The following is a 25950-nucleotide window of genomic DNA, read 5'->3' on the forward strand; positions in this document are numbered from 1 at the left end:
TACACTACCCGTACCCATGTACCCGTTTACTCATATAATAAACTCGCAAACGGATGCGATCTTGGCAGAGAAAAGAGACTCGCAATGTGTTGCCGCTTTTAGCATTATGTGTTGTCGTTTTTAACAATATATCATCTTTTTGTGTGTTGTTGTTGTTTATAATGTGCTAATGTAGTATCGTTTATGACTAAGACTGTTGCGGTTTTGAGAAATATGATGCCGTTTTCTAAGGAACGGGTTGTTGTTGATCAAATTTTATTATAGGTATTTTTACCCGCGGGTACCCGTTTACCCTGACGGGTACGGGAAAAAGTTGTATCCGTTGGGTATGGAAAGGCTTCACCCGTACCCATATTGCCATCCCTCCAGCAAAGGTTGCGGTGTTTGTCAGGGGCGGGGCCATATGAGGAAGTGCGGAGGGTACTTGGTGGAAGTCGAGACGAAAAATTGGATTTCGAGATGGAGGAGGTGACAGCCTACCAATGCACACCGGAAGATGGGAAAAGCAATGATCAATTAAACTGTTTGTTCTAATTGTACAACAGGGTCCACATCACCAATAACCATTTTACAAAAACAAATTACTCCCTCCGATCCTAAATTGTTGTCGAAATATTAGATGTATCTAGACGCTTTTTAAAAATAGATACATCCATATTTGGCAAATTTGACTCAAAAATTTAGGATCAGAGGCAGTAATAGACATCAAGAAGCTTGAATAAACAGTTGGGTCCTGATATACAAGGCGGTCTTCCCTGACCCATGCTCACCACCCATATTTTGCGTGAGTCTCTGCCTTGGTGAGTAAGCCCTTGGAACGCCTCTCGGAGAGCTCCATCTCCTTTTGCTTCATGTCATAGAACAGAGACCCGATCTGATGCTTCCTCTTCTGCAACTTCGAGGGCTTTCCCTTCCCCGAAGGAGCGGCCTGCGCACAAGGTACAAGAAATCTTAGGTCACGACAGTAGGTTTGTTGAAATTGAATTAACGATTGTGTATGAACTAGAAACTATGTCGAAAACATAGTACTACCATTCAGTAACAAATATCCTTCAATGGAACCAGCTACGGTATTGAAAAAGAGTACAGGAACCAGTAACAAACTAGAGAGAGTATTCACAAAAAAATGACACGCTTCTAATCGGGACATGTTGAGAATACCCTGGATACTAACCATTACATGCCCCACATATATTCAGCATCATGAACCTACACGATTAAGAAGTCCTGTCTTTGGTAGTCTTTCTGTTTTTACATTAGTGATCCTTTCCTAGGCAATTGCATTTAGAAGTTAACCTATTACCTATGCTAAGCTGCCCAGTGAAGTAATAAAATAAAAGGAGAAGTCAAACTTGTCCGTATGGACATGTCCTGGATTGGAGTGATTATGCAACACGCACAATATCGAGAGTACCTCCTCTCATCATCGTCTTACTCTTTTATTGATGTGCATCTTCTTACTCTTTTATAGAAGTAATGTGTCAGCTCATGTTTTAGTTAAATCAGCTGAACACTACGTTCTGGTCTGGTAACTACTGAACCTGCTCTACCCCAGCCTATTCAGTGTGAAATCTAATACGATTATGCTTAATAAAGGTGCCCATTTCGTCCAAACAACTCTGCTTCCTGTAAACTAAACCAAGTTTGTCCGGGCACATCATGGGCTCATCCGCTCATGGCTCATATGTCCTCTACTGTATAAACACCCGACAACACTCATCACGAGGTACATGATTCCAAAGAACTAAATGCAACATGACAGGCCCTGATGATCATGAATTTCTGCCAATTTAGAAAGTATGCACTCAAAGATTTATATCTTTGAACACCATAATATAAATACAAATTTAGGTTGGTCAGACAAAATGAGCATATTTGATTTTTTTTTAATCTTTTACAATGTCTTATAATATGTCTGTGATTATAACTGAGGGTCTAAGTTGCATCCATACCGAACAGAGTAAATACTTTCAGTAGTTATTTGCTGAAAAGAGTGGCAGCTTCTTCACTAATCATAAGATAGGTGGCAATGGCATGAATTCATGAACAGAAACATTGTATAATTCATCAGCAATCTTAACAAACATGCCTATTATATGACACAAGTAGGCAATTCCTAAGTTTAAAGAAATACGAACTGGGTAACTTATACTTTGACTTCGTAAAAGCATAGTATATAGTCGTTCACTCCGGTGGAGTTCTGACAACGCCACCTTTGAAAACATTACAACATAATTACAGGCTTGAAGAGGTTAAAAGTACTGACTTGACACTGGTGAGATATAAGTGCCTGCCTTTTCTTAACACAGATATAGTGCATGACTTATGAGTGATGACTCACAATTGACAACAAGAAAGAATCAAACTGTGACATTCTAAAATCTATTTTCAAGAATAATACCTGGGGACTGGAATCAGAGTCCAGATTGCATGGGATCATGTTGCTTAAATACTACAGCATCACATAACAAAGGAACAAACTACCTAACACTAAATAACTAGAAGTGATGATGGTTATAAGGTGAAAGCCTAATCACGAGAGAGTACACTGTGTAGCCATTCCATTATAATATCTACTGTTTGATACTTGATACTTTGCTAGCATAAAGAAAAATCGAGCATAATCATAATGTAATAAGAGATAAGCAGAAGTCATATCAAGTTAGCATGGAATAATTAGTCTAACCTGGTAACTAGGACCAAAGGCCAACCCTGTGAGCTTGGACTTGTCCTCCCTCGGACGGTTCTTCATCAGTTCTGCCTGGTTCACCTCTAAAACCTCCATCGGCATATCCTTCCTACCTCTCTTCCCTCCTATCCTGCCCGCCTCTGGTGGCAGTACCAGATCGTGCATATGTGGCGCTGGCATTGCTGCCACCTCCGATCTGTACCCACCAGTGTATTCCACTCCAGATGGCGGCGCTGTTGAATGCTGGTACCCACCAGAGTGCTCTCCGACATACCCATTACCATATCCAGCACCTTGGTCTACTCCATATGCCGCATACTGTGGATCAGTACCATAATTCACATTTCCACTCTGATCCAACCCATAATCTGCACCATAATAGTTTGGTTCCCATGCATAGCCTTCATACCAAGTAGCGCTCCCAACCGTAGTATCATAACCATGCTGTTGTTGGTCTCCAGCTCCAGCATGAAGACTCGGTTGTTCTTGCTTTTCCTCAGGAGCAGGCATGCTAGCCTCATCGTTGCTCTCCTCAGCACTGTCGTCGTCCGCGGCGCCAGTATCGGGCCTTTCTGCTACCCCTGTGTTGACAGCCGAGCTAGAAGGTCCAGCAGCGCCAATATTGGACCTCTCCGGCCCCGCAGTGTCTACGGCCGACCTCCTGGCCGCGCCGGAGCCAAACCCGAGAGAGTGCTTGGGCGCCGGGAGGAACGAAGACACGGGCCCCGAGCCAGCAGACAGGGACGGGGGCGCCTCGCTGACGCTAGGACGGCACTTCCCGGCGTCATCCTCCTCGTCGGAGCTGTCGCCCGTGGGCTGGTGGATCGGCTGCGGGCGGAACTGGACGACGCGCTTAGGGTTTCCGGAGGAAGCGGAGGACTTGGGAGGCGGGAGGGAGGAGAAGGTGGAGGCGGATTCCGGCTTCGGGAGGGAGGAGAAGGTTGGGGCTAACTTGGGCCGCGGGATCGAGGAACGGATGCCGCCGTGGGAGCCCTCGCTGCGGTGGGTCGCGTCAACGGCGGCGGGAGCGGGGGAGGGTAGGGTTTCGTCGGCGTCTTCGTCGGAGGAGACGTAGCTGGCGAGGAGCGAATCCATGCCGGCTTAGGGCTTCCGGCCCGGGTGGGCGGGGGAAGGAGGGAGACGGCGGGGAAGTCGTCGGGCTTTGCCGCGGGGGAAGGGGGAAGGGTGTTTCGAGCTGGAATTGGAGTCGGCGGCGGCGAGCGGAAGCGTTGGCCGGGCTGGGTGCGGGATGTTGGTGTCCTCCTGGGCTTTGCAGGCTAACTTTCATATGAAACGGGCTGGGCGTTTTCCAAATCCTAGCCGACTCTTGTCACCGGGCTCTGATACATGTGAGCCAGCCCATTTGTTCTCTTTTTTCTTTATGGAAGCAAAAAGTTTAATTTGGACCAAATGTCGGCCATTGCAAAATAAAGGATTTGTTTGCATTATACTCATTCTAAAAAAAAAATTGCATTATACTCCCACCGATTCTTTATGCCAAACTTTAAAATTCTTAGAACAAAACTAAAAACATCTTATATTTAGAAACTTGGCTTACAACAAAGTAGAGTAGCATGCATTTTGTTTTACTGGTTTATTTTTTGTCTTAAAGACAACACAGGTAAAAAAGAAAAGAGGGAGAATTTTACCGCCGCAGGAGTTCGTGGGGGTAGGATCCGACCAGCCGGGGTGGCGACACGTCGTGACAGCGTCCACGAGGCGATGATGGTGCGGGAAAGAGAAACACCGTCCGTGGAGTTCAAAGGGAGGAGGCGGAAGCTGCCGGATTTGGAAAAGCAGTGCAGAGAAAAGGCGAGAAAAAGGGGTGGCGTCGGGAGAAAGACTGTCATTCACTTTCCAAAGGGTGAGCAACGTCCGTGCACTAGTCGCGTCCGCCACGTAAAACGCGAAACAGTCTGGTAATTTAGGACAGTAAGACTGGGCACCTTGTGAGGCCTCTCACGCCACCAGCAATCTCGGCCGTGGGATCTACCATCTGGGCAAAACCTAGCCGTTCGTTTGTGGGCTTTGTCCTAAAGGGCTGCTGCTCCTAGAGAAAAATCAGAGGCCTGTCGTTGATCGGGCCTGATGGGTTGCCTGTCCAAGCTGGCCCGTCTTCTTTGACTCTCCCCGAGCCTCTCTGTGCCCAACCCTCGCGACCGATCTCTCCACTTCTCCAGGCTCTCGACGGCGCTGCCCATCTCGCCGGCCTCCCTCCCGGTAGCTGCCCCTCCTGTTGCCACAGCGCCTGCAGCCCAACGGGGATCCTGGGCCGACGCTGCTGTTGTCCGGTGGCTCGGTCGATCGATCCGCCGCCACGCATCGATGGAGAATCCAAGGGGGCGACGTAGTGGGCGAGTTAATTCCGACTTGCGAGTTAATTCCGACTTCAATCAAGCAATCAAATCACCCCTTCGTGGTGGAGGTGATGGGCTCAGGTCACCGGCGGCCGACGTGCAGGTGAATTACTACCTCATTCTTCTTTTGATGAAGGCAATTACTGTCTCCTTCTGGACCCTATAAATTTCACCTGCTCCTTCGTATTTCTCTACGTTCCGCAACAGCACACAGTGGTTCTTGCGTAGGTTATTTTCCTCCCTCAGCCCCTCCCCTTCTCCCCAATTTAACCCTTCTTGCCAATTGATTTATTTTCCTCTCCATATATGCAGGTATTATTTTTTTTGAGAGATATATGCAGGTATTGGTCTCTCTGGATACGTATTCTCCAAGGAAATTTCAAAACCGAAACTGATATATTGATCCATTTTCATCTCAGCATTTCCAATGGCTGCTGGTCAGGTTAGTTAATTTTCATCTTCTTATGCTTGACTATGTATGTGCTTGATTCATGAAATAGCGCTTCTTTGGTTTTTTTTGCTCATGTATGCAACGTTTTATATATAGAACAGTAGAGTAAAAATGCTGAAACGTAATCGGGCTGTTCTAGAAAGAGGGGAATCCTCAACATCATGTTCTGGTTGTGTTGAAAATACAAAATACTCACGGTATAAGCGATCAAAGACCAATGAATTTAATACTGATTTCTTTCCTAAGTACACGGCACAACATGCAAGAGAAAATCGTTATGCCCGTAAGTTCAAGAAGCAGACAAAAATAGTTCAATCAACGCCATTGTGTGATGCCAATGGCCGACCACATTTGCCTCTATACGAAAAGTATACAGATGCCCTCAAAGGTAATATACTAAATTTGTATGACCCAATTGATGCTCACCTGTTCCTCTTCTACATTATAAAGTAAAGTAGGTTAAAAAAAATTATCCTCTTGCTTCATCAGCGACGTATCGTCGCCAGTCACATCTAGGAGGGCCTTGTTTTAGATGCCAGCACTGTGGTTCATTTTTCTGGTGGAACAAACGTGTGGAGAAAGATTCCAGCTGGTTGAGTATTGTGTATAACCGGTGTTGTCGTGCAGGTCGGGTGCACTTACCTGAATTTTTAGCACCACCTCCGGATCTTGCACACCTTATGCGATTTAATGGTGGCCGTGAAAGTCGTGAGTTCATGTCCCATATAAGGCAATATAATTGTCTATTTAATTTCACATCATTTGCAAGCATGTTTAGCTACCCCCGGACGGCCCGTGCATCCTATGTACTAGATGGTGAAGCGTGCTTCGCTGCGCCGCAAACAGCTATGTTGATCAGGTCTTGTTACTTTTTGTTTTGTGAGAGGATGTTTAGCCATGCATGCAACCACTGGAGTGGCGTCAAGTCAATATGGTCATGTTTGTAGAAGGCGGATTGCATCTTGTTACTTTTTGTTTTGTGAAAGCCACAGTAAAAGCATGAACAAAATATTGAAATGTGGCGTTCTTTGGATTACAACCAGTGTGCAAAAAAACTGGCAAAATGATTTACACATTTCACTGTAGCCAAATTATTTGCCAAATATTTGGACATTTACATTTGTTAGTGTTTGGTTCCAACATTTACAGTTTGCATGGTGAGCACATAAAACAGTTGTTACATAGAACAATGGAGTTACACTGAGAGATAGCGGAAGAAAAACAAAAACTCATACCTTGAGACATGACTCAATAATTATATGCGAACAAGAACAATGTAATGCTTCTAATCAAAATAGCTCACAAGCATTGTTAAATACATCATATACACAGACATCCGTGAGACAAATGAAGTTGATGTACTACCACTAATGAACCCACCATCAGGAGTTAATGAAGGTCACGTGCTAATTCATCTTAGTATCCTTGTGCTTTCCCATGACCTGTATATATATCACCACTGCAAAGATTACAAATTAGATTAATTTATCTCAGAATAATTAAGAAACCAAGATAATTAAGACGACATGGATAGAAATGTGAGTGTAATTATTAACATGAGGTTATCCAATCCTGATTTGCTACCAGCCCAGCAACATGAATTAAGAGAATTTAGTGAATGGGTTTTGGCTGCTGGAGATGGTAGTATGCATGAAAATAACACCAAGGGTAACGAGGATAAAATAAAAATTCCAAGTGACCTTATTATCCATGCTGGCGATGACAAAATGTTAGCCATCATCAATGCTGTTTACAACAATATAAGTACTAAATTTTCTAATCTGCAATATCTGGAAAGCCGTGCAATTGTTTGCCCAAACAATGAGACAGTTGATGAAATAAACCTACGTGTACTAGATATGGTACCAGGAAAATCATTTGAATTTTTGAGTTGTGATTCTATTTCCAAAATGAATGACAAGCTTGGAGACTGATGAACTGTATCCTACCGAATTCCTCAATTCCATTGTTATAAGTAATTTTCCTCACCACAGATTAGTACTTAAAGTTGGTTGTCCAATCATGCTGCTTAGGAATATTGATCAAACCATTGGGCTATGTAATGGAACAAGATTAGTCATTACTCAATTGGCAAGTCGAATAGTTGAGGCTACTATTATGACAGGTTCTAATATAGGAGAGACTGCGTAGATACCTAGAATTACTTTGACATCAAAGAAATCAAAATTCCCTTTTGTTCTTGAAAGGCTACAATATCCTATACGCCTATGGTATGCTACGACGATTAACAAGAGTCAAGGACAGACTCTTGAATTTGTGGGAGTTTACTTGCAAAAACCAGTGTTCACCCATGGTCAACTCTATGTAGCAATTTCAAGAGTAACTTCAAAAAACGGACTTAAGATCCTTCTTGACAACAATAATGAAGAATCAAACGATATAACATCAAATGTGGTATATCGTGAGGTCCTTTCTATTATATAGTAACAACTAATAACGAAGAATCAAACGATATAACATCAAATGTGGTATATCGTGAGGTCCTTTCTATTACATAGTAACAACTAATAACCATTACCTATGTACATTAACTTAGTTATAGATATATGTATATATCATGTCAGCACTCTTTCTACCTCTCATGTATAGAATATTATTCATAGTTCTTTTCTAGGTACTTTATTTGCTTTCTGCTTCCAGTCTTGAAACAAACATATTCTTTCATTTCACATCTTGTCATTCACCTTCCTACTTCAACTAAATTAAAATATATATGATTCCCAGGCCCATTTGCTTCTGTTGGATCTTAGTCCTTCCAAGCGGCGTGTCACTGTCCGTGCACGTGTTGCCCGTGTTTGGGAATTCACCAAGAATGAATTTACACATCTCGACATCGTTCTCATTGATGAGAAGGTTGCACCATTACATGCCTATTTTGTTTATTCATACCATGTAATAACTTCTGTACATACTAACTGTTGAACTACTAAGCAGGGGGACAAGATGTATGGTGAGGTAGCAGCCCTCCATGCAGACAAGTTCAGGGAGCAACTGACCGAGGGCACTGTTTTCCTCATCAAGGACTTCTTCGTGCAGCAATCAAAGAACATGTACAAGGCTGTTGAAGGGGAATTCATGATCAAGTTAACTCCATGGTCAAAGGTCGAGGTGCAGCAGAATGTGCCTGCTGATTTTCCTCGCTACACCTATTCACTTACTGATTTTCAGCTTTTGCCCATCCTTATCCGACACACAGACTCATTTATAGGCAAGTACCTTATGTTCTATTTGTGGGATACACTTCTTCCTTTGATCGTCACTATCCTGACGGAATTACATTTCCTACATTCTCATTATCAAATTTACATGTATAGATGTACTTGGAATACACTGCATTCTCAGGTCTTCTAAAGGTCTGGTTACCCGGTAAATCCCAGGAGTCAGACAAAAGGAACTTGCAGATAACTGACATCGAGTAAGCTATCATCTCTACATTGCCGAACAACCCATCAACTTATTTTTTATACACCTATTTATTTCATGTTACCTTGTTTAGTGGAAACATCATGGATGTTGCTCTATGGGGAACTATGCGCTATCTCGGACAATGGTACCTGTACGTACCAATCAGTTGAAACACATCAGGCCCATGTATTCAATAATGACAACGCTACAAAATGTCGCTCGGACAACTGATGGCCTAGGGGGCTACAAGGCTGATGATTTCTCCAATCGAATTTTCGTCCTCCTTCACCTCACGGCTAGGAGGACTATCACCATAACAGGGTTTCAAAGCAGACGGTTCAAACAAATGAACGATACTAATGAAGGAATTTCATGCAAATTTAACTATCATATATGTAAAAACTATCATATATGCAAATTTAACACCTCTTTGGTTTTGTTCCTATCATCGTACTGTCAAAACTGACGGGTGCGGCAACGCACACCATCAGGATCTAGTTTCTTGGAAAAACATCCGAAGCCAAATCTCTGCAACTAGCTGAGCCGCCGATCATATTACTCGCAGCTTGTCTGTGGACCGGGCGGGATCAGCGGTTCTGGAGGACCTGCTTGCTGGGGACCAAGCTGCAAAGGTATATATGACACCGGTTAATTTTGGTGAGCTTTTTGCTGTTGCATGCTGGTATATTTGGTGGGAACGGAGGCAACTATTAAAAGGTGAACTGGTCCAGCCACCTCCAAGGTCTGCACTATCAATTCAAGCACTTGCTATGAACTATGTTAGATCAAACTCGAAGTCTAGCGGCATCCAACGTCATGGCTGGCAAAGACCTCCATATGGTATGCAAAAGCTTAATGTGGATACATCTTTTACTGAGGACATGGATGAAGGCGCAACAGGTGCAGTTATTCGGGATGCTTCGGGTATGTTTGTTGGAGCGTCGAACAGTTTTATTCCCATCGTCTATGATGCCGCTACGGCTGAAGCATTGGCATTATGGCATGGAATTCAGCTCGCTAAAAACTTTGGTTGTTCAAACCTCTTGATCAATTCGGACATTATTGAGGTGGTGCATGAGATGACAAGTAAAAACTGACCCTCTTCACCGGCTGCCGCCATTTATATTGATTGCATTGACCTTAAGTAGTTCGGAAAGGTTGTCATTGAACATTGTCCGAGAGAAGCAAATCAGGTTGCACATAACTAGCTAGAGTAGGTAGGGTTGATCCACCGCATTTTGGCTGGACAATTCTCTAAGTTTTATTAATTCTCTTCTCACAGATGATGTTAGTCTGGTTTAATTGTTAATGAAGTTAGTCACGATGGCCTTATTTAAAAAAGAAAGAAACAACCGAGTCCACGCAAGCTTTCGGGGAGAGAAGGACGGTGCGCATGCACTGCAGTTGCTCGAAAGCGATCGCGACGACAAGGACGGACGAGGTCAGCAGGAGCCACCAGGGAGGAGCTCTCTCTCCTGGAAGAAGCCACACGCCGCGCCCATGTGTGGCTGCGAAAGACCAACGTCGACAGCCAGCCAGCTCTACTAATCGTACGTAGCACCGCCTATGAGAGCGCGAGGCAGCAGCCAACGGACGCCAACGCATGGACATTCTTCCACCACAAAACTACCACATAAGTCTAACGAAATCAACCTTTTGTTAGCAGTAGTACTGTACTAGTTTATAATTAGTTGGTGACGATGAATCACGTAAGTCCATACGAACTTGGACTTCTTCGTAACCACGAGATATTTTGCCATCTCGACTCAGACGACGCGGTAGTATAATTGTATAAAGGAATAATGAATAACACGGTCGATATGTACGCAATCCTGTTTGGATTAATTAAGGAAGGGTAAATAGAACAAATTAACAACAAACTTTGCTCACATGTTACATTAATTAAGATTTTTCTACGTGTGGTCTGATTCTATCCTCCGAGACTGGCGCTTCCTTGTTCGGCTCGATCCTGTAGCGGTGCACGCGGTGGGGTCGGAATGGGCTCAGGAGCACTCGGCCCAGCCCTCCTGGGTGGCCCGGCCCCCCGCGGTGCGCGCCGCCATCCACGACGCCACGGCGAGCACCAGCCTCGCCGGCACGTGCGCCCCGGCCTCCAGCCGCCTAAGCAGCGCGCCCGCCTCCCCGCCGCCGCAGCCGCAGACCTCGGACCAGAGCGCGGCGGCCATGGCGACGCGGAGCGGGACGCGCGAGGCGGACACGCCCCGGCCCAGCGCCCGGAGCGCGGCCGCGGCCCTGGCCGCCCGCCACCTCGCGGCCCCCGGCGCGAGGCCCATCCGCTTGGCCCACCCCTCCAGGACCACCTCGGCCCGCGCGCGCCGCCGCCGCCGCTGCCGCAGCTTGCTCCTCCTCCCTGCGGCACCCCGCGCCGCGGCCGCGGATGTCGAGTCGGCGGTGGACACGCAGGAGGAGGACGAGGACGACGATTCCGATCCCGAGTCCGTCAACCCGGCGTCCGCGTCCGCGTGGTCGGCGTGGTCGACGGCGAGGCGGCGGCGGAGATGCCTGGAGGCGAGGAAGTTGGCTCCGTGCACCTTGGCGTCGCAGGCGGCGCAGAGGAACGCCGAGTCCGCGGCGCAGTGCACGGCCGCCACGCCCCCGCACAGCTCGCACCCCACAGTACCCTTCTCGCCCGCCATTACCGACAGCCCAACCCTGTCTCTTAGTATCTTCTCCCTCTCTGCGACCGAGCTCTGAGCACTTAAAATCCTGCCACGCGCCCTCTGCTTGCAGCTGGCCTTCACGCCGATCAGATCTGTATATATACCGCGGGAGGCTACGAATTCAAGCACGGGAGCTTCTCGGGAGGAAACCGGCGGCGGCGGCGGCAGCAAGTTGCTCAACTTGTAGACGACGGGGTCTCGCTGGCTGGCTTGCGGGGGCTTTGGTGAAACCGCGGCTGGGTCTGGGAAAATTCAGGGCGGAATGGAATGGAGTCGGTAGGAAGCTCGAACGGAGGGTATTTAAAGGAGCGGGACGACGGGCGACGAGTGGCTCCTAGCGCCGGAGCGTAGTCTCTCGTGGTTGGAGACTTTGTTCGCGACAAGTTTTTCATTTTTCTTTTACCGGAGGCTGGGAATTGGGAAAGAATGTGCGGGCTCTGGGTCTCCGGTTCGTGTGGACGGTGGGAGGAGGAGGGGGCTCGATCAAATTCGTGGCCTGTGTTTCGCCGCCGACTGGCCGTGTGTGTTGCAAGATATTTTTGCGCATGATGCAAGTGGGGGTGGGTAGTTATACTAACTTAAATTAATTGCGCCACTAGATCTGAAACAGAGGGCCCAGATTTGGTGGGTAATCTGTACTAGTACTACTGTAGTAGTGGCTATTGCTAAGCATGCAATTGCACGGTATCTCTGTCGGACCTAGCTATTGCTATTTTTTTTTTAATAAACGAATGCTGATCCGACGCTAAAAATTTATTAAATGAAATGTTGGTATGCGTTTAGAAAAAAAATATATGGCCTGGGGTGACCACACACCCGGCTCCTCCCCTTGCATCACGCGCAAAAATATCATGGAAGCTCCAATGCGACGAAGCGGGCCATTAGCAGCGGTCTCTTGTACAGGTGGTGGGGGGTTTGGAAGGAGCGCAATAAGCGGATTTTCAAGGGGGCCGCGATGCCCTTCCTCGAGGTTGCCCTCCTCATCTGGGAGGACATCCGGGTGTGGATTCGTGCATGTTCGGCTGATTCGGGAGATTAGGCTTTTCTCCCTTTCACTTTTTTCTTTTCTTTTTTTTTCTTGGGACCCTTCTTGATCTTTTGTACAGTATTCCTTCGTCTAATCGAATGACGTAGTCAAGAAGGACGGAGTCCGACCGTCTTTTTCTTAAAAAAAAAAATGGCCGATCCGAGGCTGCTGTTATCGCTCGTCTATTTGAGAACGGCAGTTGAGACCACATGATGGTTAGTAATTAAAAACTAGTTTAGCCTGTGGTAGTAATGCTGCTTTGCGAACGACGTGACAGATCTCGAGTTTCTCCGGGCCCATACACCAACTGGCTGAACCGAGTCGTCATTCAGGTGTTCTTATCACGGGACACATGGAGTATTCTGAGGCCTCTTGATAATTGATGTGTGGAATATAATACGGCTTCCACAAGCGGCCACGCTTAAACCACCAACAAAAATGATATAAATTATTAATTAAGCTTGTGCCAAAGTGATCGGAGAGGGAGGGGCGACGTGAGCCGTTGGTTTGGAGGCAGGAACGACTCGTCGGACGATCCATGGCCACAGAATAAACCTCGTCCCCCTTGAAGAACGATCCCGAATACTCCAGTACAATATTCCTACTCTGGGTTCTGGAAGAAGGCTTAGCTAGCTTAGCTCATCGCATTTTGCTTCCGGTTGGTGGTAACGCACCCGATTTGAGCTTAGGCTGGATGGAATCTCCCTTGAATTATTGTCCATGGAAATGTTATCCGCTCTCAAATCATTCCTGTTTATGTCTTAAGAGAAACCATTTTTGTTGCTGTTTGTTTGGGGACCCGCCTTGTTATCTTCTGTGTTTCTCTTTTTATCATGCTCTATTTGGATGTATATCTTGATGGATTGGTTTTATTTGGTGTTGATATCTTTCCTTTTCAAGGCTGTGGGTCGATATGATGGACCTAATCCGGCTAATCTCGTCAGCTTTGGGTCGGACTTGCTTATAGCTTTTCTTATTTTAGCTTTTCTTTTAACAGCTGGAGTCTAGAAGCCTCAATCTATTATTAATCCATTTATCAAACATAAAAGAGTTTTATTCAGTTTATTAGTGAAAAACCCTATTATTTCATGGGGGGAAACCCTGTTTGTTTGGGGACACCACAAACTACTTGGTTACCAACACACTCCACGTAGGCCCTTCGAAAAGATTACCATCAAGGTTATTCGAAAATGTAATTGTTTTCACATATTGCTCCTCTTAAGTTAGTCAACTTCACCGTAGATAACCACGAACTAGTCCTCGTGGTAAGAGTTGCATAAAGCCCACATCAGCCACTTGTGGTTTTGATTCTTACAACGAGCAATGAAAGGGGAAATATGTAAGGTTCTCGCCGAAGAAAATCATAGCCATCAAAATACCATCGCGTCCAAGTCACCAACTCACCGCCTAAACGATGGCAGCAAGGCTCAGATTTTACATCAACAAGACAACCACACAAAGAAGACCAATGAACAAGCCAAAAACCGACTACCAAAACCTAGCCACGACCCTTCTATGATACAAGCTTCCAAGGATATCTCAGGAGTTGTTTGGTTCTTGACCATATTATGCCTGATGTGTGTTTGTCCCGTAGCCACAACCTATAACTCGCCATATTGCATAGTTAACTGTTTTCCCAAATTATCAAATGTGGCACAATTTTTTTGTGACAATTTAACACTTCGTGATCGATACACCACACTTTTGGTAAGCTTAGCCTCGTAGTAGTCTCGTGCCAAACTGGCTCTCAATTAACTTGTGGTCTCAGTATCTACGGGTGATCTCGTGACAACCACTAATCAGTTAATTACTAATACTCCTAACTAGCTAGAGTGCTAGCGTATATACTCTACACAGTTGGTCTCGTCGTTAGAAAGATCTAATGCCCCGCGCGGCCCGGTAATTTATTTATGCATGCTACGGTGCCGTGCCTTGGGAGATCTTCTTCCTAGTACACGTTGTGGCCATGGAAGCCAGAAATATCTGCGAGATCAAACTATAATTAACATTGTGAGGGGAGGAGAGGTGACACACCATGCCCATGGCTCCGACCAGGCAAATGAGTTAGGCACGGATTCCTCGCGAATTAGTCCTTGTTAATTCCCCCAAGTGGGCTGCTAGATCGAGTACGTGTGGTCGATCGGTGATCTCGAGCTAATCGCCGTTAAGCAAGAGACAGCCATGCAAATGATGATTTAGTAGTTTACTTAAAAGGCGGCGTGTCTCGCGTGGTCGATCGATCGTAGGGGTTTTGGTAGGAAAAGAAAACATGGAAAGAGAAGATACGGATGAATGAAACGCGGCGGCGTGGTTCCCTTTCGTGATCGACGTCTGTGTATATGCAAGCGGTGGCTGGTGAGAGACGTATCGGAGGAAGTTAAAGTCCACGGACAACATGATCCATATCTCCTGCAAGTGTGCCCGACTATAATTAGTAAAATAAAGAATGATATCGCAAATTTCTTTTACTGCCACGATAAAGTAATTTCTGTGTGGACAAGCGCCTCTCAGGCTGCGCACCGTGCCGGCTAGCCACACCACACGCAGCACACGCGGTACTCCGTAAGTGCAGTGGCCGCAGCGTCGCGGCAATACAGGCCTGCGCGCCTACATACGTACGTATACGCAGGAGTCAGGACGATCCACGCGTACATACGGTACGTACGTAGTACTCAAATCGGTACATGCACGGTGCGCAGGGCACGCCAACTCGCCAAGCAAACCCCGGCCAACCGCCTCGACGCGATCGCCCCGCCGAATCAAATCAGCCACACATCACCATCGATCCCCAACGTACTCTGTGGCTCGCGCGCATCGCAGCGCATGGACGGACGTCCCCAACGTACTCGGCGGGCCGCTGAGCTACGAACACGTGGCGATCCCGATCCGGAGGCCACGCCCCGAGCCAAGGGGGGAAATATCTCGGCCGGGCGAATTGGCCGCGCTCCCCCTGCGCTCGCTCGGGTACGGTGCCACGAAGAAGCGGAGGAGTTTGGGGGTGTCAGCGACGTGCCCCCTTCCCGTCTTCCGTCCGTCCATCGCGCTCCAGCCACAGGCCGGCGACACGTACTTGCTTACTTGCTTTGCGCGTGTCGTGCCAGGCGTTGTACGTGTGGACCGCCGTGTGGGTGGCGAGACGACAACGACGAATCCGGGACTCCGGGACCGGTGTTTTTTCAGTCTTCAGGCCGTGTGCGACGGGACGCTCTGCTTCTGCGGCTCTGCGCTCCAAGCTTGGAAGGTCCGTTGCTGCCCATTGTCAGGGACAGGGGAATGAACGTGTGGCGGGGCTTTCGTCTGCACGTGCAACGGAGCAAATGATCTTGCGCCTTCGGTCCGTCCGTCCCCGGTGGGATTCGACGGTCCTTGCTTTTTTTCACGTGGGAGAGGAGATGTGGTGGTCCAGGCTCGCTTCATTACTTCCAGATCTGTGCATTCCTGGAACCGTTTCCACCGGCTGTAATGGCACGTAGTACTACTTCCTTTGGAACGATCAATCCCAACGATCCGTGTTTTTTTTTCGTGTATGGTTGCAGGACAGCAGGAGCAGGAGCTCATGCGTTTTGATGCTTGGTTTCACTGAATGAGCGTGCGTTGGTGAACCGCTGTCCCGCTCGTTCGGTTCGTGGTCGTGGGGTGATTAATAAGATGGCAAAAAAAAAAACCTAATAGAGATCACGGCAAGACGAATGGACGATCAAGACTGCTACTTCGATCGTTATTGCACACTCCGTTTTGTTAAGCTTGTTGCCTTCCGCCTTTTTTATGGCCTGTACAGTCATCCTGCGCTGTTTTCCCACCGTTTGAAACGCACCAAAGATGCGACCGTCTGAATGTTTCTGCGTTCCGAGATGAGAGTCCTTAACCAACAATTCTCGGTGACCCGACAGGGCAGGCCCACGCATCCCGGAAGGCTACAGCCACAAGAAACCCTGATTCCTCTGTCCTGGGATTTCGATGAAAATACGCGGGGACGGGGGTCGCCACAACGACGACAACATTTCGCACTTTGTGCAATGTATATGCACCGAAAGCTGGCTCTGTAGCGTTGCAAAAAACAGGAGCCCCAGCCCCACTTTGTGCAATGGACGTAGTATTCGTTTGTGTGGATCACGGTTTCGCAAGTGGTATCGTGGAACTTTCGGCTGGTGACTCTTTCATTCTTCCCCGTATCAGCAACCCTCGTGGCCCAGGCACAACGACACGACTATCAGAGGCGCGCTGTACCAGGTGATTCGACTCCGTAACCGAAAGCGATCTCGCCAAAATCATGATCCGCCCAGATCCGTGAGCGATTCCTGAAAAATTCTGATGATGCACTAAAGATCTGCAGAATCAAGAACACACTGCAGAATCAAAAAAAGGCTCTTTTTTTCTTGTGCCGATTATTCTTGTATCAAAATAAGAATCATTTTTCTTCCTATTCATCAAAACTATTTCTTCTTCAGTGCACAAACCAATTTTATTTTATTTGCTTAGGTTGCACAAACCAATTTCATTTTATTTTATTTTATTTTTTGACAGTGAGTGCAAGGAGTGCTAATCTAACAGTACAAAGTCTAACATATACCACAAACCATTACAGCAAACAATTTATCATCTTTAAAGCAAATTTGCCCACCAACCAGGCCCTAACACATCGCTAAATTCATTCAAGATTACACACACACAAAAAAAAAGACAATGGAAAGACAACAGGAACCAATTGAGTACATGGTGCATACCTAATTGAGGTACCTCTTCCTTCAGAGTAGATCCACATGTCCAGATCTGTAGAAGAGACCATCTGCATCTTGAGGGAGCTAAATTCCCCTCTGCGCATCTCTACAACATTAGACTTTGTAAAACCATATGGAATTAGAAATAGAGAATTTATTTTGGAGGGTTCTCAGAGATAGAAGAGTCCCAAGCACACTGAGAAACATATGAACATCACTAGCTTCAGTGTCATAAGCTAATCAAAATTATCGGTGATTACAAGAGATACAGGTGATCATGCCTAGAATAGTACAAGGATATGGTCAGCAATAATGAGAAGCCCCACAACCCCTTCCCACCCCCCAGATGTCACTGAACTACTACCTCCTTTCTGAAAGTAAAGGAGGCCCAAATCAATATACTACCTCCTTTCTGGAAGTAACATGAGGCTCCAAATCAACATGTACACTGGTGGACAGTGTTGTCCATTATAAATATTCACAGGATTTCCCCAGAATGCTGCAAAGTTTCCTCTGAATATTTCACTGTCTGTGCTGCTAACATTCGACATGTACACTGGCCCCTTCTTGCTCTGTTTGTCACTCTGATTCCTCGCCAGTATCACTTAACATCCTTGCTAGATCTTGCACAATATCAGACATTGGTGATCTAAATTCTGGTTCCGGCTGCATAAGAAATTTCATCTCAGCCACATGATCCATAAATTCATCTCATATTGCTGTTCTCAGAAAAACGAGCTAAATAAAACCAGAATACCATATTGAATACTGAATACATAACAAATGCTTCACCTAAATGCGTGAGATGTTAAAATCGTGAAACTAATTACCTTGGAATAGACTAACTTATGGGTGACAAGTTCTTTTGACCTTGGTAATGAAGTAAAAATTCACCGCAAGCTACTAATAAGAGTATAGGCTGAGAAGTAAGATAATGATGGTTTTGAAAGAAAATAAAAAATCATCTCGTATCATGTATTATGCTTCGAAAGTACAGCTTAGCTAAGAAGGAATGGAAGCGCTTAATTACCGGAACACAACGACTGATGATGTCGGCAAAACGTGACAACACTTTTTCAGAACACTCTCCACGAATAGAAGGATCAACCATCTTTGACAGAGAATCAATGTCATGAAGCTGAGAATCAGCCCATCTAACAAGATGTTGTTCAGCACGCGGGCGAGAACTGCATATGTCAACAAAAAACAAAAGTAGGCACATGAGAAAGTGCATTCACATTTTTTGTGGAGAACTGGCGATGTGTGATCTAAAACAGTTACAGAAGATCCTGATTAAGCACTGCAAATTAGAAAGAATCACTTACCTGTCATATGGTTTACGGCCAGTGAGAAGTTCTAGCATTACCACACCAAAACTGTAAACATCACTTCGATCAGTAAAAGTCCCAGATTCCTGGATTTCAGGTGCCTCGTAATTGAGTAATGCCCGTAAGCGACCAGATAACTGAGATCAAAAGGAAAACTACTGTAAGTATATTACAAGTTTCAGATTCATTCGCATCTGCCACAAAAGTACATGAATAAAAACAATGTTCGCCAAACAATTCCAATTAAATTTCAATTCCTTTCTTCCGTTGGTATTTCCTTCCATAGAATAGTTAAGATGTGGCAAAGACTACTTGGTCTTTAATTAAATTGTTGGCTTAGACCTAATAGCTGTCATGTGTTAACAGTTTTGATTGCCCTGCATGAATATCATTATTCTCCATAGTTATAAGTGAGCACTTTCATGAACCATGAAGCTTGAAACCAAGTGAACCACTGTCGCGCAGTGGCTCGTTTCTGGAGATCTTTGGAGAACCAAATGAATATTGATTATTTTTCTCCATATTTATAAGTGAGCATGTCCATGAACCATGAAGCTGGAGACTAAGGGTGCGTTTGGATAGCTAGCTCACCTTACTTAGCTCAGCCAGATTTTTCTAGCTCGTTTTAGCTAGAGCCGGTAGAGGCAAGGCTAATTGTTTGGATATAAGCAGCATGTAAGCATTAACCGCTACATTATAGCCAAGATCATGTTTTTGCCTGAGTGGGAGAGTCAATTCGGCTCGCCTCCATCGGCAAACTTTTTCTTGCCGTTGCAGGCTAGATTGTTTCCAAAAGCTAGATTTTGTTTCGCTAACCAAATGCATATCCTTGCCTGGCAAGGCCAGAACTATCCTTGCCCTAGATCCAAACACTCCCTAAGTGAACCACTGTGGCGCAGTGGCACGTTTCTGGTGATGCTTCCGGAAATCATTTTTGCTGCCTGTTAGTCTAACTGTCTAGTGCAGTACTTAGAATGCTTTGTTAGAATTCCAGCCAGTCACTGACTGTGTGTTGATATCAAGAATTTGTGTCGCACTGTTGAGATAAAAAAAAATCTTGTTCACGAGTTCCATTCAAGTGATGGAACTGGGGACATATCCCTGTTTTTCTAAAAAGAGTCGGCATCCTCTGTGAGTCTATTCTCTGATAGATCTATTGGTTACAACAAAAAAGGCCGAGGTATCACAACCACGAGGTTTATATCTAATATTTGACGTTACCTGTGTAACAGAACCTGACAACATCAATTCTGACAGTCCACATTCAGCCACACGAACTGAGAATCCATTATCGAGGAGCACATTGGCTGGTTCAAAATTCTGATGCACTACTGGAGGCTCACAGGTGTCATGGAGGTACCTGCAAGAATAGCATAATTTTGAAATATAAAGGCAGCCCCTTAACAAGCTAATTTAAAGAAGCAAAAGTTCATGAAAGTTATTTTGAACTAGAATATAGCTTACTCTAAGGCTTTTGCTGTACCAAGAGCGACCTGGAGACGTGCATTCCAAGATAGTGCACTACCTAGATCATCTCCTTCATGTAACACATCATGTAGTGTTTTTCTACTGAAGTGGTTATAAACAAGTAACCGCTGCTCATATTCTGCACAGTATCCAACAAGCTCAAGGATGTTAGGGTGTCGAATATCTGATATACATGCAACCAGCTCCAAGAAGTCATCAACTGGTATCCTTCCATTGGCATTGTCGATTTTCATAATTTCCAATAACTGCATAGGAGAAAAGAAGATGAGGACAGAATTTCAATAATAAAAAATCCTATTGAATAAACAAAGCAATACTGGGTACATACTCTGCCTTCTGGAAGTTCTGCCAGATATACTTTTCCCATCCTGCTCTCTCTTATCAAATTCCCCTCTTCAAAACTATTTGTATATTGCTGAAGTGTTGCAACAGAAAAGGATGTTGCAGATGTTGAGGGACCTGTCCTCGGTGGAGTGACAACTCTTTTTTCTTGCCTAACAACGGGATTTACAATTAATTTTTCAACAGGAGGTGGTGGTGGTGGTGGTGACGGCAATGGTGGTGGCGGCGGAGGTGGAGGCGGTGGTGGCGGAGGCGGTGGAGGTGGCAGAGGCGCCGCAGCAAAAATATCCGATTCCGTTCGCTCCAAGTTAATTACGTGCTCTTTTCTCTTTTCAGGAGGCTTATCAGGAGCAGCTGCCAGCAGTTCATAATTTATTTATTTTTTTAAAAATGAACTTAAACAAGTGAACAGTATTTCACAATACGAAATGAACTACTAATTGATCAGATTTAAAAGCATATCGATACCTGGTATGGCCAAATTTATCTCACGAGCCTGCTTCCTATTAGGAACCTCAGCCGAGTCTGTTAATGGATTGAAACATCATGTACCACGATATAAAATAACAGAATAGGACACATATTAATCACAGAAATGTTAGTGAAGGTAGACCTTTTTTCGTCTCGTTCCTTGACTGTACTGAAGCTTGCTTAACTTTTGGCTCTTCAGCCCTTTGGCGCACCCTCCCCACCTGACTTGTTGTATAGTCACGCTCACGCCTCGACTGTCTCTCTTGGTACTTTGACAGGCAAAATATTACCAGCAGCACCACAACTATAAATAGCACGATAGAAAGAAGAACATATCCAACCGTCCGGAGAGTTGAAGACTTATGTTTCCCAGACGATGCAGATCTGCTGTCTCGAGCTGTGGATCCACCGGATGAGTTCGAGGGTGTATTAGATGATGGAGTTCCTGAAGAGGATGAGGGGGATGATGGTGTTTGTGTTGGTGTAGGGCCTGTTGGTGTTAAAGAGGGTGACGCAGAAGGTGCAATGCTAGTATTAAATGGGTTCCCATCCTTTCTGTAGGAAAATGCAGTTAGTTGCTTGCTTAGTAATGTGCAAGTATCAAGTAGAGAAATATTGTTTATGTAGATACAAGCACATTAGCACAATGTGAATGACATTAATAAATCTGAAACAGGTAAAAGAAAAGGTGTCTCACTTCAAGTTTGGTATGTTCAGCAACTTGGGAGGAACTGGCCCAGAAAATAAATTATTCTCTACATTTCTGTAAAAGATAAACACATTATCAGAAAGAAGCACTGATATGTGATATCTGTACCCATAACAAAAAAAGAAGCTACGATTGATCTTAATTATGCATTGATCAGAAATTGAATTGAGAATTACAGTTTGACTGGCATCAATATTCTTTACTAGATGCAAAAAAGCTAACTATATAGCAAATGCATCATGCGGAAGGTGGTACTTGCTGGTTCCCGTTTTGTAAAGGTGTTTGTTGCAAAGAAACAAAACACTCTGGAGCACAAAGTAGATGATATATAACTTATTTGCACAATCGTTCCTTTTCCTAACCAGTGAAAGCTTTATTATTTTTGTCAGTTACTATGTATTGCACTTCTAGAGCCAAATGTGTACTATCGTGTATACATTGTTAAATGATGTGGAATTGTACAACATTTGCTGCAGAATCAAGGTGATTATACCAAATAATGCAGAAATTTGTGTATGCCATACATATTGTTGCATGTAATCCCGGAATTATGTCCAAGTGAAGTGATAATTATTATTCATATTCAATGTATAGACAATAGACCTAAAGAAGGTTTCTGTTAAGCAGTCAAGTTCATATTAAATCAACAGGTAACAGCTCAAATAATTGCAGATGTTCTGATGTGCTTATATAAGTGAGTAAATAAGGAGGAATGGACTTACAAATCTTTGAGGGGAAGATCCTGCAAGGCATTAAGGGTCCCAGATAGTTGATTATTCTGCATCCGCCTGTGAAATAGTAAAAATGTAAGTGGCTAGAAACAGAACAAAATAGTAGGAGGCTCAACTTACAGTGTGGTCAGTGATGACAGGCTTCCCAGAGAAGTCGGTAATGGACCACTGAAGTTGTTGGAAGAAATATCCCTGTCAATTGTGATTAAAAGCTCAGATGTCATCAACCAGTCAAATAAATGGTCAATGGAAACTGCAAATAAAATAGAGTATGATAATCTTACAGATTTACGAGTCCGACAAGCAAACTAAAAGCATCTGGTAGTTGTCCATCAAGATGGTTATCATTGAGTGACCTGAGAAAAGACAGAATGACAGGTTTTGAGTGAGACAGTTTATAGAGGAAACAAATACATCATGAGTCTTTTGTTATAGACGGGAAACCACTAATTACATGGCTGTTAAACTTCGAAGTTTTGATATTGACGCCGGGATGCTTCCAGTGAGTTGATTATCAGAAAGAAAACTGCATGGTAAGTAACAAAAATATCATTTGTTTATTTCAGGACAAAGCCCACTTTCCCTTCATTTAATAAAAAAGGAGTAACTAACAGAACTGCACAAATTAAGAAGAGCACATACAGACTCTGCAGTGTAACAGGTAGATCATCTGGTATAGTTCCGGTGATTTTGTTGTTGCTAAGATTTCTGCAACAAAAGGAGAACTAAATGCTCGCAAACTTGAACAAGATACAAGATCATCATAATTTCTGCCAGTATATACATGTACCCGAGAAATTCGCAGTTCACCCATGGAACATTGCGACAGGATAATTAGATGATACAACTATCAGTCAAGAGTGAGGGTAAAAAATATCATCAACAAACGCCCTTACATTGAGGTTATTGAGGTGAAGTTTCCTAGGCTGCCTAGCTGTCCTTCCATAGTTGCAGCAACGTAATTTCTATAAACAATGAGTTGTTAAAAGCTCAAAATATAAAAGCTCTACCAGAGAAAAGTAATCATAAAGAACAATAGACGTACATTGCATCTATATTAGAGCCGATACATATAACACCCTGCCAACCCTCACCGCAGGGGTCTCCACCATTTGCAGTCCATCCAGTAAGAGTTGGCGATCCAAGTGCAACATACAATCCATTTATAGCAGCAACTGCACGCAAAAATTAAAGGAAAAGCTTGTCAATAGCAATGAACAATGTGCTAAAATGCTAAAGTTTGCAATAAAAATGGTTGTGTGCATCGCTTGATGCAGAGGCCGGAGCCTTGCCCTTTCCGGAAAAAATAGCAACAAACAAAATTCTCAGTGACATGGGTTCACACCAAATCAAGTATATTCTAAGTGCTAAATCAGATGTGTAGTCCATTCAAGTATTTAAAAACACAATCTAGCATTTTAAAGTCTAGAACGCCCTCATTTATCCACAATTCACATCACCAGCTTTCTGCCACCAAGACCACTGTTGGCATTAACAACTTACTCTTGAATTGGGACTACAAGTACAACTTGACCAAAGCTCTCATCGTACTGCAAGCAACTAACCAATCTTCAGCAGTTCAGCTCATCCGTCCTCCATTTTTCACTGCCAGCAAATCCCCAACTGAAAGCAGTTACTCTCTACGACTCTACCCCATTACCATCGACAACGATGATAATTTGTAGGACAGGTAACCACATTGCTTCAATGACGAAAAACATCCCTCTCAGACTCCACTCTCCAGACCGAAAAGAACAGTCCAAATTGCAGCTTATCATCACACCGTTGGTTCCACAGGCAGGTACAGACGTACATTACACACAAATTCAATGTGCCCATCAACTTTAGAAGTACAGACCAAGACCTCATCCCCCCTTGCCCTTACTCCACACAGCAAGCCTTCACTCCTCGCCAATCTGGTCTAAAAAATCAAGCTGAATCAATTGCGCAACAACAGTGCTGCGTCGAAATCAGTCCCCTCCACCGACAAATTCTTCATTTCTCATGAACAAGCACTAAATAAACATAAACAGTACACCCCAAAACAAGCAGTGAAGCTCGTGCGTGCTAAGAGAAGCAATCAATAGATGCACCCGGAGCCAGCCAGCCGGGGAGGAGAGCAAAGCAGGCGGGCGCGTACCGTCTGCGGGGTCAGTGAGCGCAAGCGCCCGCGGCAGCAATGCCGCCGCGGCAATCAGCAGCATCAGTTGGAGCATAACCCGAACCGCGGGCCGCCCAAAGCACCCGCCTCCCATCCGCATCCTTTGTGTGCTCGGCCGGATCAGCAGACCATCGGTGGCGCCCCTGGAGCAGAGCAAGCGCGCAGGAGTAGCAAACCGCCGCGGGCAGCGATCGCGGAACCCGAGGCTCGCGTAGATCTAGAGAGAGAGAGGGAGGGAGAGGAAGGGGGCTTGGGGAAGTGGCGGCGACTGGGGTTTGCTTTTCCGGCTCGCTTCCGCCTGTTTTTGTTGGCTTCTAGAATCTCGTAGCTGTAAGAGGGAGGAGAGAGAGAAGACTGCCGGCTCCTGGGAGTGGCCGCGAAGTGAGAGAGAAACGGAGTGACAAGAGGAGACTAGAGAAGCAAAGCAACGGGCGTAAAAAGGTCGAGAGAGGGAGTGGGTGACTGGCTGACTGCTGAAGGGAAAGGAGAGCATAGAGGAGCGGGGACGAAAAGGGGTCGTCTAGGATTTCGCTGGTTGAAAAAAGGCCGGAAAATGATAAATAAAGAAGCGGCAGATGCAAAGACTTTGGAGTTGATGGGAAATTTTTTGTTTTCGGCGGCGTGCAGGTGGGGGGAATGGGAAGGGCGCGTGGAAGGGGCCCACGCTGACGCGGAGATCCGTTAGAGGAGTAATTAATTTGGAAGTGCTCGTGACAGTAGATGACTTTGAAACTGCATCCTCCTATGTGAAAACGAAATCAGAATTACAGAAGTTCTTTTCATGTTGCAGGCAGTACTTTCTTTTAGTTTAGGAGTTGGCTGATAATCGCTTCAGGATTGCATAACAGTAAAGTAACCAGTGCTATAAAGCCGACCACTCGACTGTAGTACGCAGAATCGAACTTGCATATGCACGAGAGAATACGCTGCCTTAGCAGCAAACGTGACACTGGCTGCCGGATCAAAAAGCTAGCAGCAACGTGTCAGTGCCAGCAAGCACAGTACGTAGCACTGACGCACGAGCTCTGCCTTGGCCGTCAAGCTCAAGCTCCCGTTGCTTTCGAGTCCCCGGCCGGCCGGCCGGCGTCAACGGCACTAATCAACACAAAGATTCGAGAGAGACAGTCCATGAGCCATGTCATGTCTCCGTCTTAATTTGCCCGGCGAGAGATAATCGTGGTATATAAAACACAGCGCTGACATGTAAAACAGATGCACTTGGGAATGGGACAAAACCAGTTGAGTTGGCGATCCTTATCCTGGATGACATGGAAGGATGTGTGCTGGTAGTAATTGGTTGGTACGTAGTAGCATCAAGTAGAGAATCCCCGGTTAATTATTAGCCTAATGTTCTGTGAGATCTTTGTGTTG

At 45.2% G+C, this 25950-nt stretch overlaps 4 protein-coding genes across 10 annotated transcripts; 1 reads left to right on the forward strand and 3 right to left on the reverse strand.

Moving 5' to 3' along the window:
• Nucleotides 1-509: 509 nt before the first annotated feature.
• Nucleotides 510-3924, reverse strand: LOC100843468. Its single transcript, XM_003570384.4, has 2 exons — nt 2687-3924; nt 510-928 (listed from the first exon to the last, which is right to left on the reverse strand). The coding sequence occupies exons 1-2, from the start codon at nt 3782-3784 to the stop codon at nt 767-769; spliced, it is 1260 nt and encodes a 419-aa protein (XP_003570432.1). The 5' UTR covers nt 3785-3924; the 3' UTR covers nt 510-766.
• Nucleotides 3925-4780: 856 nt separating this feature from the next.
• On the forward strand, nt 4781-9371 carry LOC100827384. Of its 6 annotated transcripts, XM_010235594.3 has the most exons (7): nt 4781-5149; nt 5359-5387; nt 5466-5488; nt 8243-8371; nt 8453-8726; nt 8833-8933; nt 9015-9371. In XM_010235594.3, exons 3-6 carry the CDS (start codon nt 5474-5476, stop codon nt 8886-8888), a joined length of 474 nt encoding a protein of 157 aa, XP_010233896.1. In that variant the 5' UTR covers nt 4781-5149; nt 5359-5387; nt 5466-5473; the 3' UTR covers nt 8889-8933; nt 9015-9371. The 6 variants fall into 6 exon arrangements, with proteins under 6 accessions (XP_010233896.1, XP_010233897.1, XP_010233895.1 ...); XM_010235595.3 differs by lacking the exon at nt 5359-5387; XM_010235593.3 differs by having other exon boundaries at nt 4783-5149; nt 5359-5488.
• Nucleotides 9372-10744: 1373 nt separating this feature from the next.
• On the reverse strand, nt 10745-12022 carry LOC100827682 (B-box zinc finger protein 32). Its single transcript, XM_003570951.4, has one exon. It carries the CDS (start codon nt 11578-11580, stop codon nt 10927-10929), a length of 654 nt encoding a protein of 217 aa, XP_003570999.1. The 5' UTR covers nt 11581-12022; the 3' UTR covers nt 10745-10926.
• A 5463-nt stretch (nt 12023-17485) lies between these two features.
• On the reverse strand, nt 17486-25075 carry LOC100823170 (protein STRUBBELIG-RECEPTOR FAMILY 3). Of its 2 annotated transcripts, XM_003570402.4 has the most exons (17): nt 24559-25075; nt 23464-23593; nt 23315-23383; nt 23061-23126; nt 22873-22944; nt 22703-22774; nt 22539-22610; nt 22410-22475; nt 21676-21741; nt 21121-21533; nt 20976-21032; nt 20494-20861; nt 20142-20410; nt 19899-20037; nt 18675-18814; nt 18380-18536; nt 17486-18015 (listed from the first exon to the last, which is right to left on the reverse strand). In XM_003570402.4, exons 1-17 carry the CDS (start codon nt 24677-24679, stop codon nt 17929-17931), a joined length of 2364 nt encoding a protein of 787 aa, XP_003570450.1. In that variant the 5' UTR covers nt 24680-25075; the 3' UTR covers nt 17486-17928. The 2 variants fall into 2 exon arrangements, with proteins under 2 accessions (XP_003570450.1, XP_014756977.1); XM_014901491.2 differs by lacking the exon at nt 24559-25075 and having other exon boundaries at nt 23315-23352; nt 23464-23594.
• Between the last annotated feature and the right edge of the window lie 875 nt (nt 25076-25950).

This window comes from Brachypodium distachyon, chromosome 3 (genome assembly GCF_000005505.3).
Source record: "Brachypodium distachyon strain Bd21 chromosome 3, Brachypodium_distachyon_v3.0, whole genome shotgun sequence".
Lineage (NCBI taxonomy): Eukaryota > Viridiplantae > Streptophyta > Magnoliopsida > Poales > Poaceae > Brachypodium > Brachypodium distachyon.

Bases quoted from the DNA above. Each gene is read 5' to 3' on its own strand.
- LOC100827682 (XM_003570951.4), bottom strand. From the start codon at position 11,580: ATGGCGGGCGAGAAGGGTACTGTGGGGTGCGAGCTGTGCGGGGGCGTG.
- LOC100827384 (XM_024460412.1), top strand. The intron at 8,372-8,452 runs GTTGCACCATTA...ACTACTAAGCAG, and splicing joins TCGTTCTCATTGATGAGAAG to GGGGACAAGATGTATGGTGA. The intron at 8,727-8,832 runs GCAAGTACCTTA...TTACATGTATAG, and splicing joins ACACACAGACTCATTTATAG to ATGTACTTGGAATACACTGC.
- LOC100823170 (XM_003570402.4), bottom strand. From the start codon at position 24,679: ATGCGGATGGGAGGCGGGTGCTTTGGGCGGCCCGCGGTTCGGGTTATG. The intron at 23,127-23,314 runs GTAAGGGCGTTT...CTTTTGTTGCAG, and splicing joins TTCACCTCAATAACCTCAAT to AAATCTTAGCAACAACAAAA. The intron at 22,611-22,702 runs GTAAGATTATCA...CACAATTGACAG, and splicing joins CTTGTCGGACTCGTAAATCT to GGATATTTCTTCCAACAACT.
- LOC100843468 (XM_003570384.4), bottom strand. From the start codon at position 3,784: ATGGATTCGCTCCTCGCCAGCTACGTCTCCTCCGACGAAGACGCCGAC. The intron at 929-2,686 runs GTTAGACTAATT...CCTTGTGCGCAG, and splicing joins CCTTTGGTCCTAGTTACCAG to GCCGCTCCTTCGGGGAAGGG.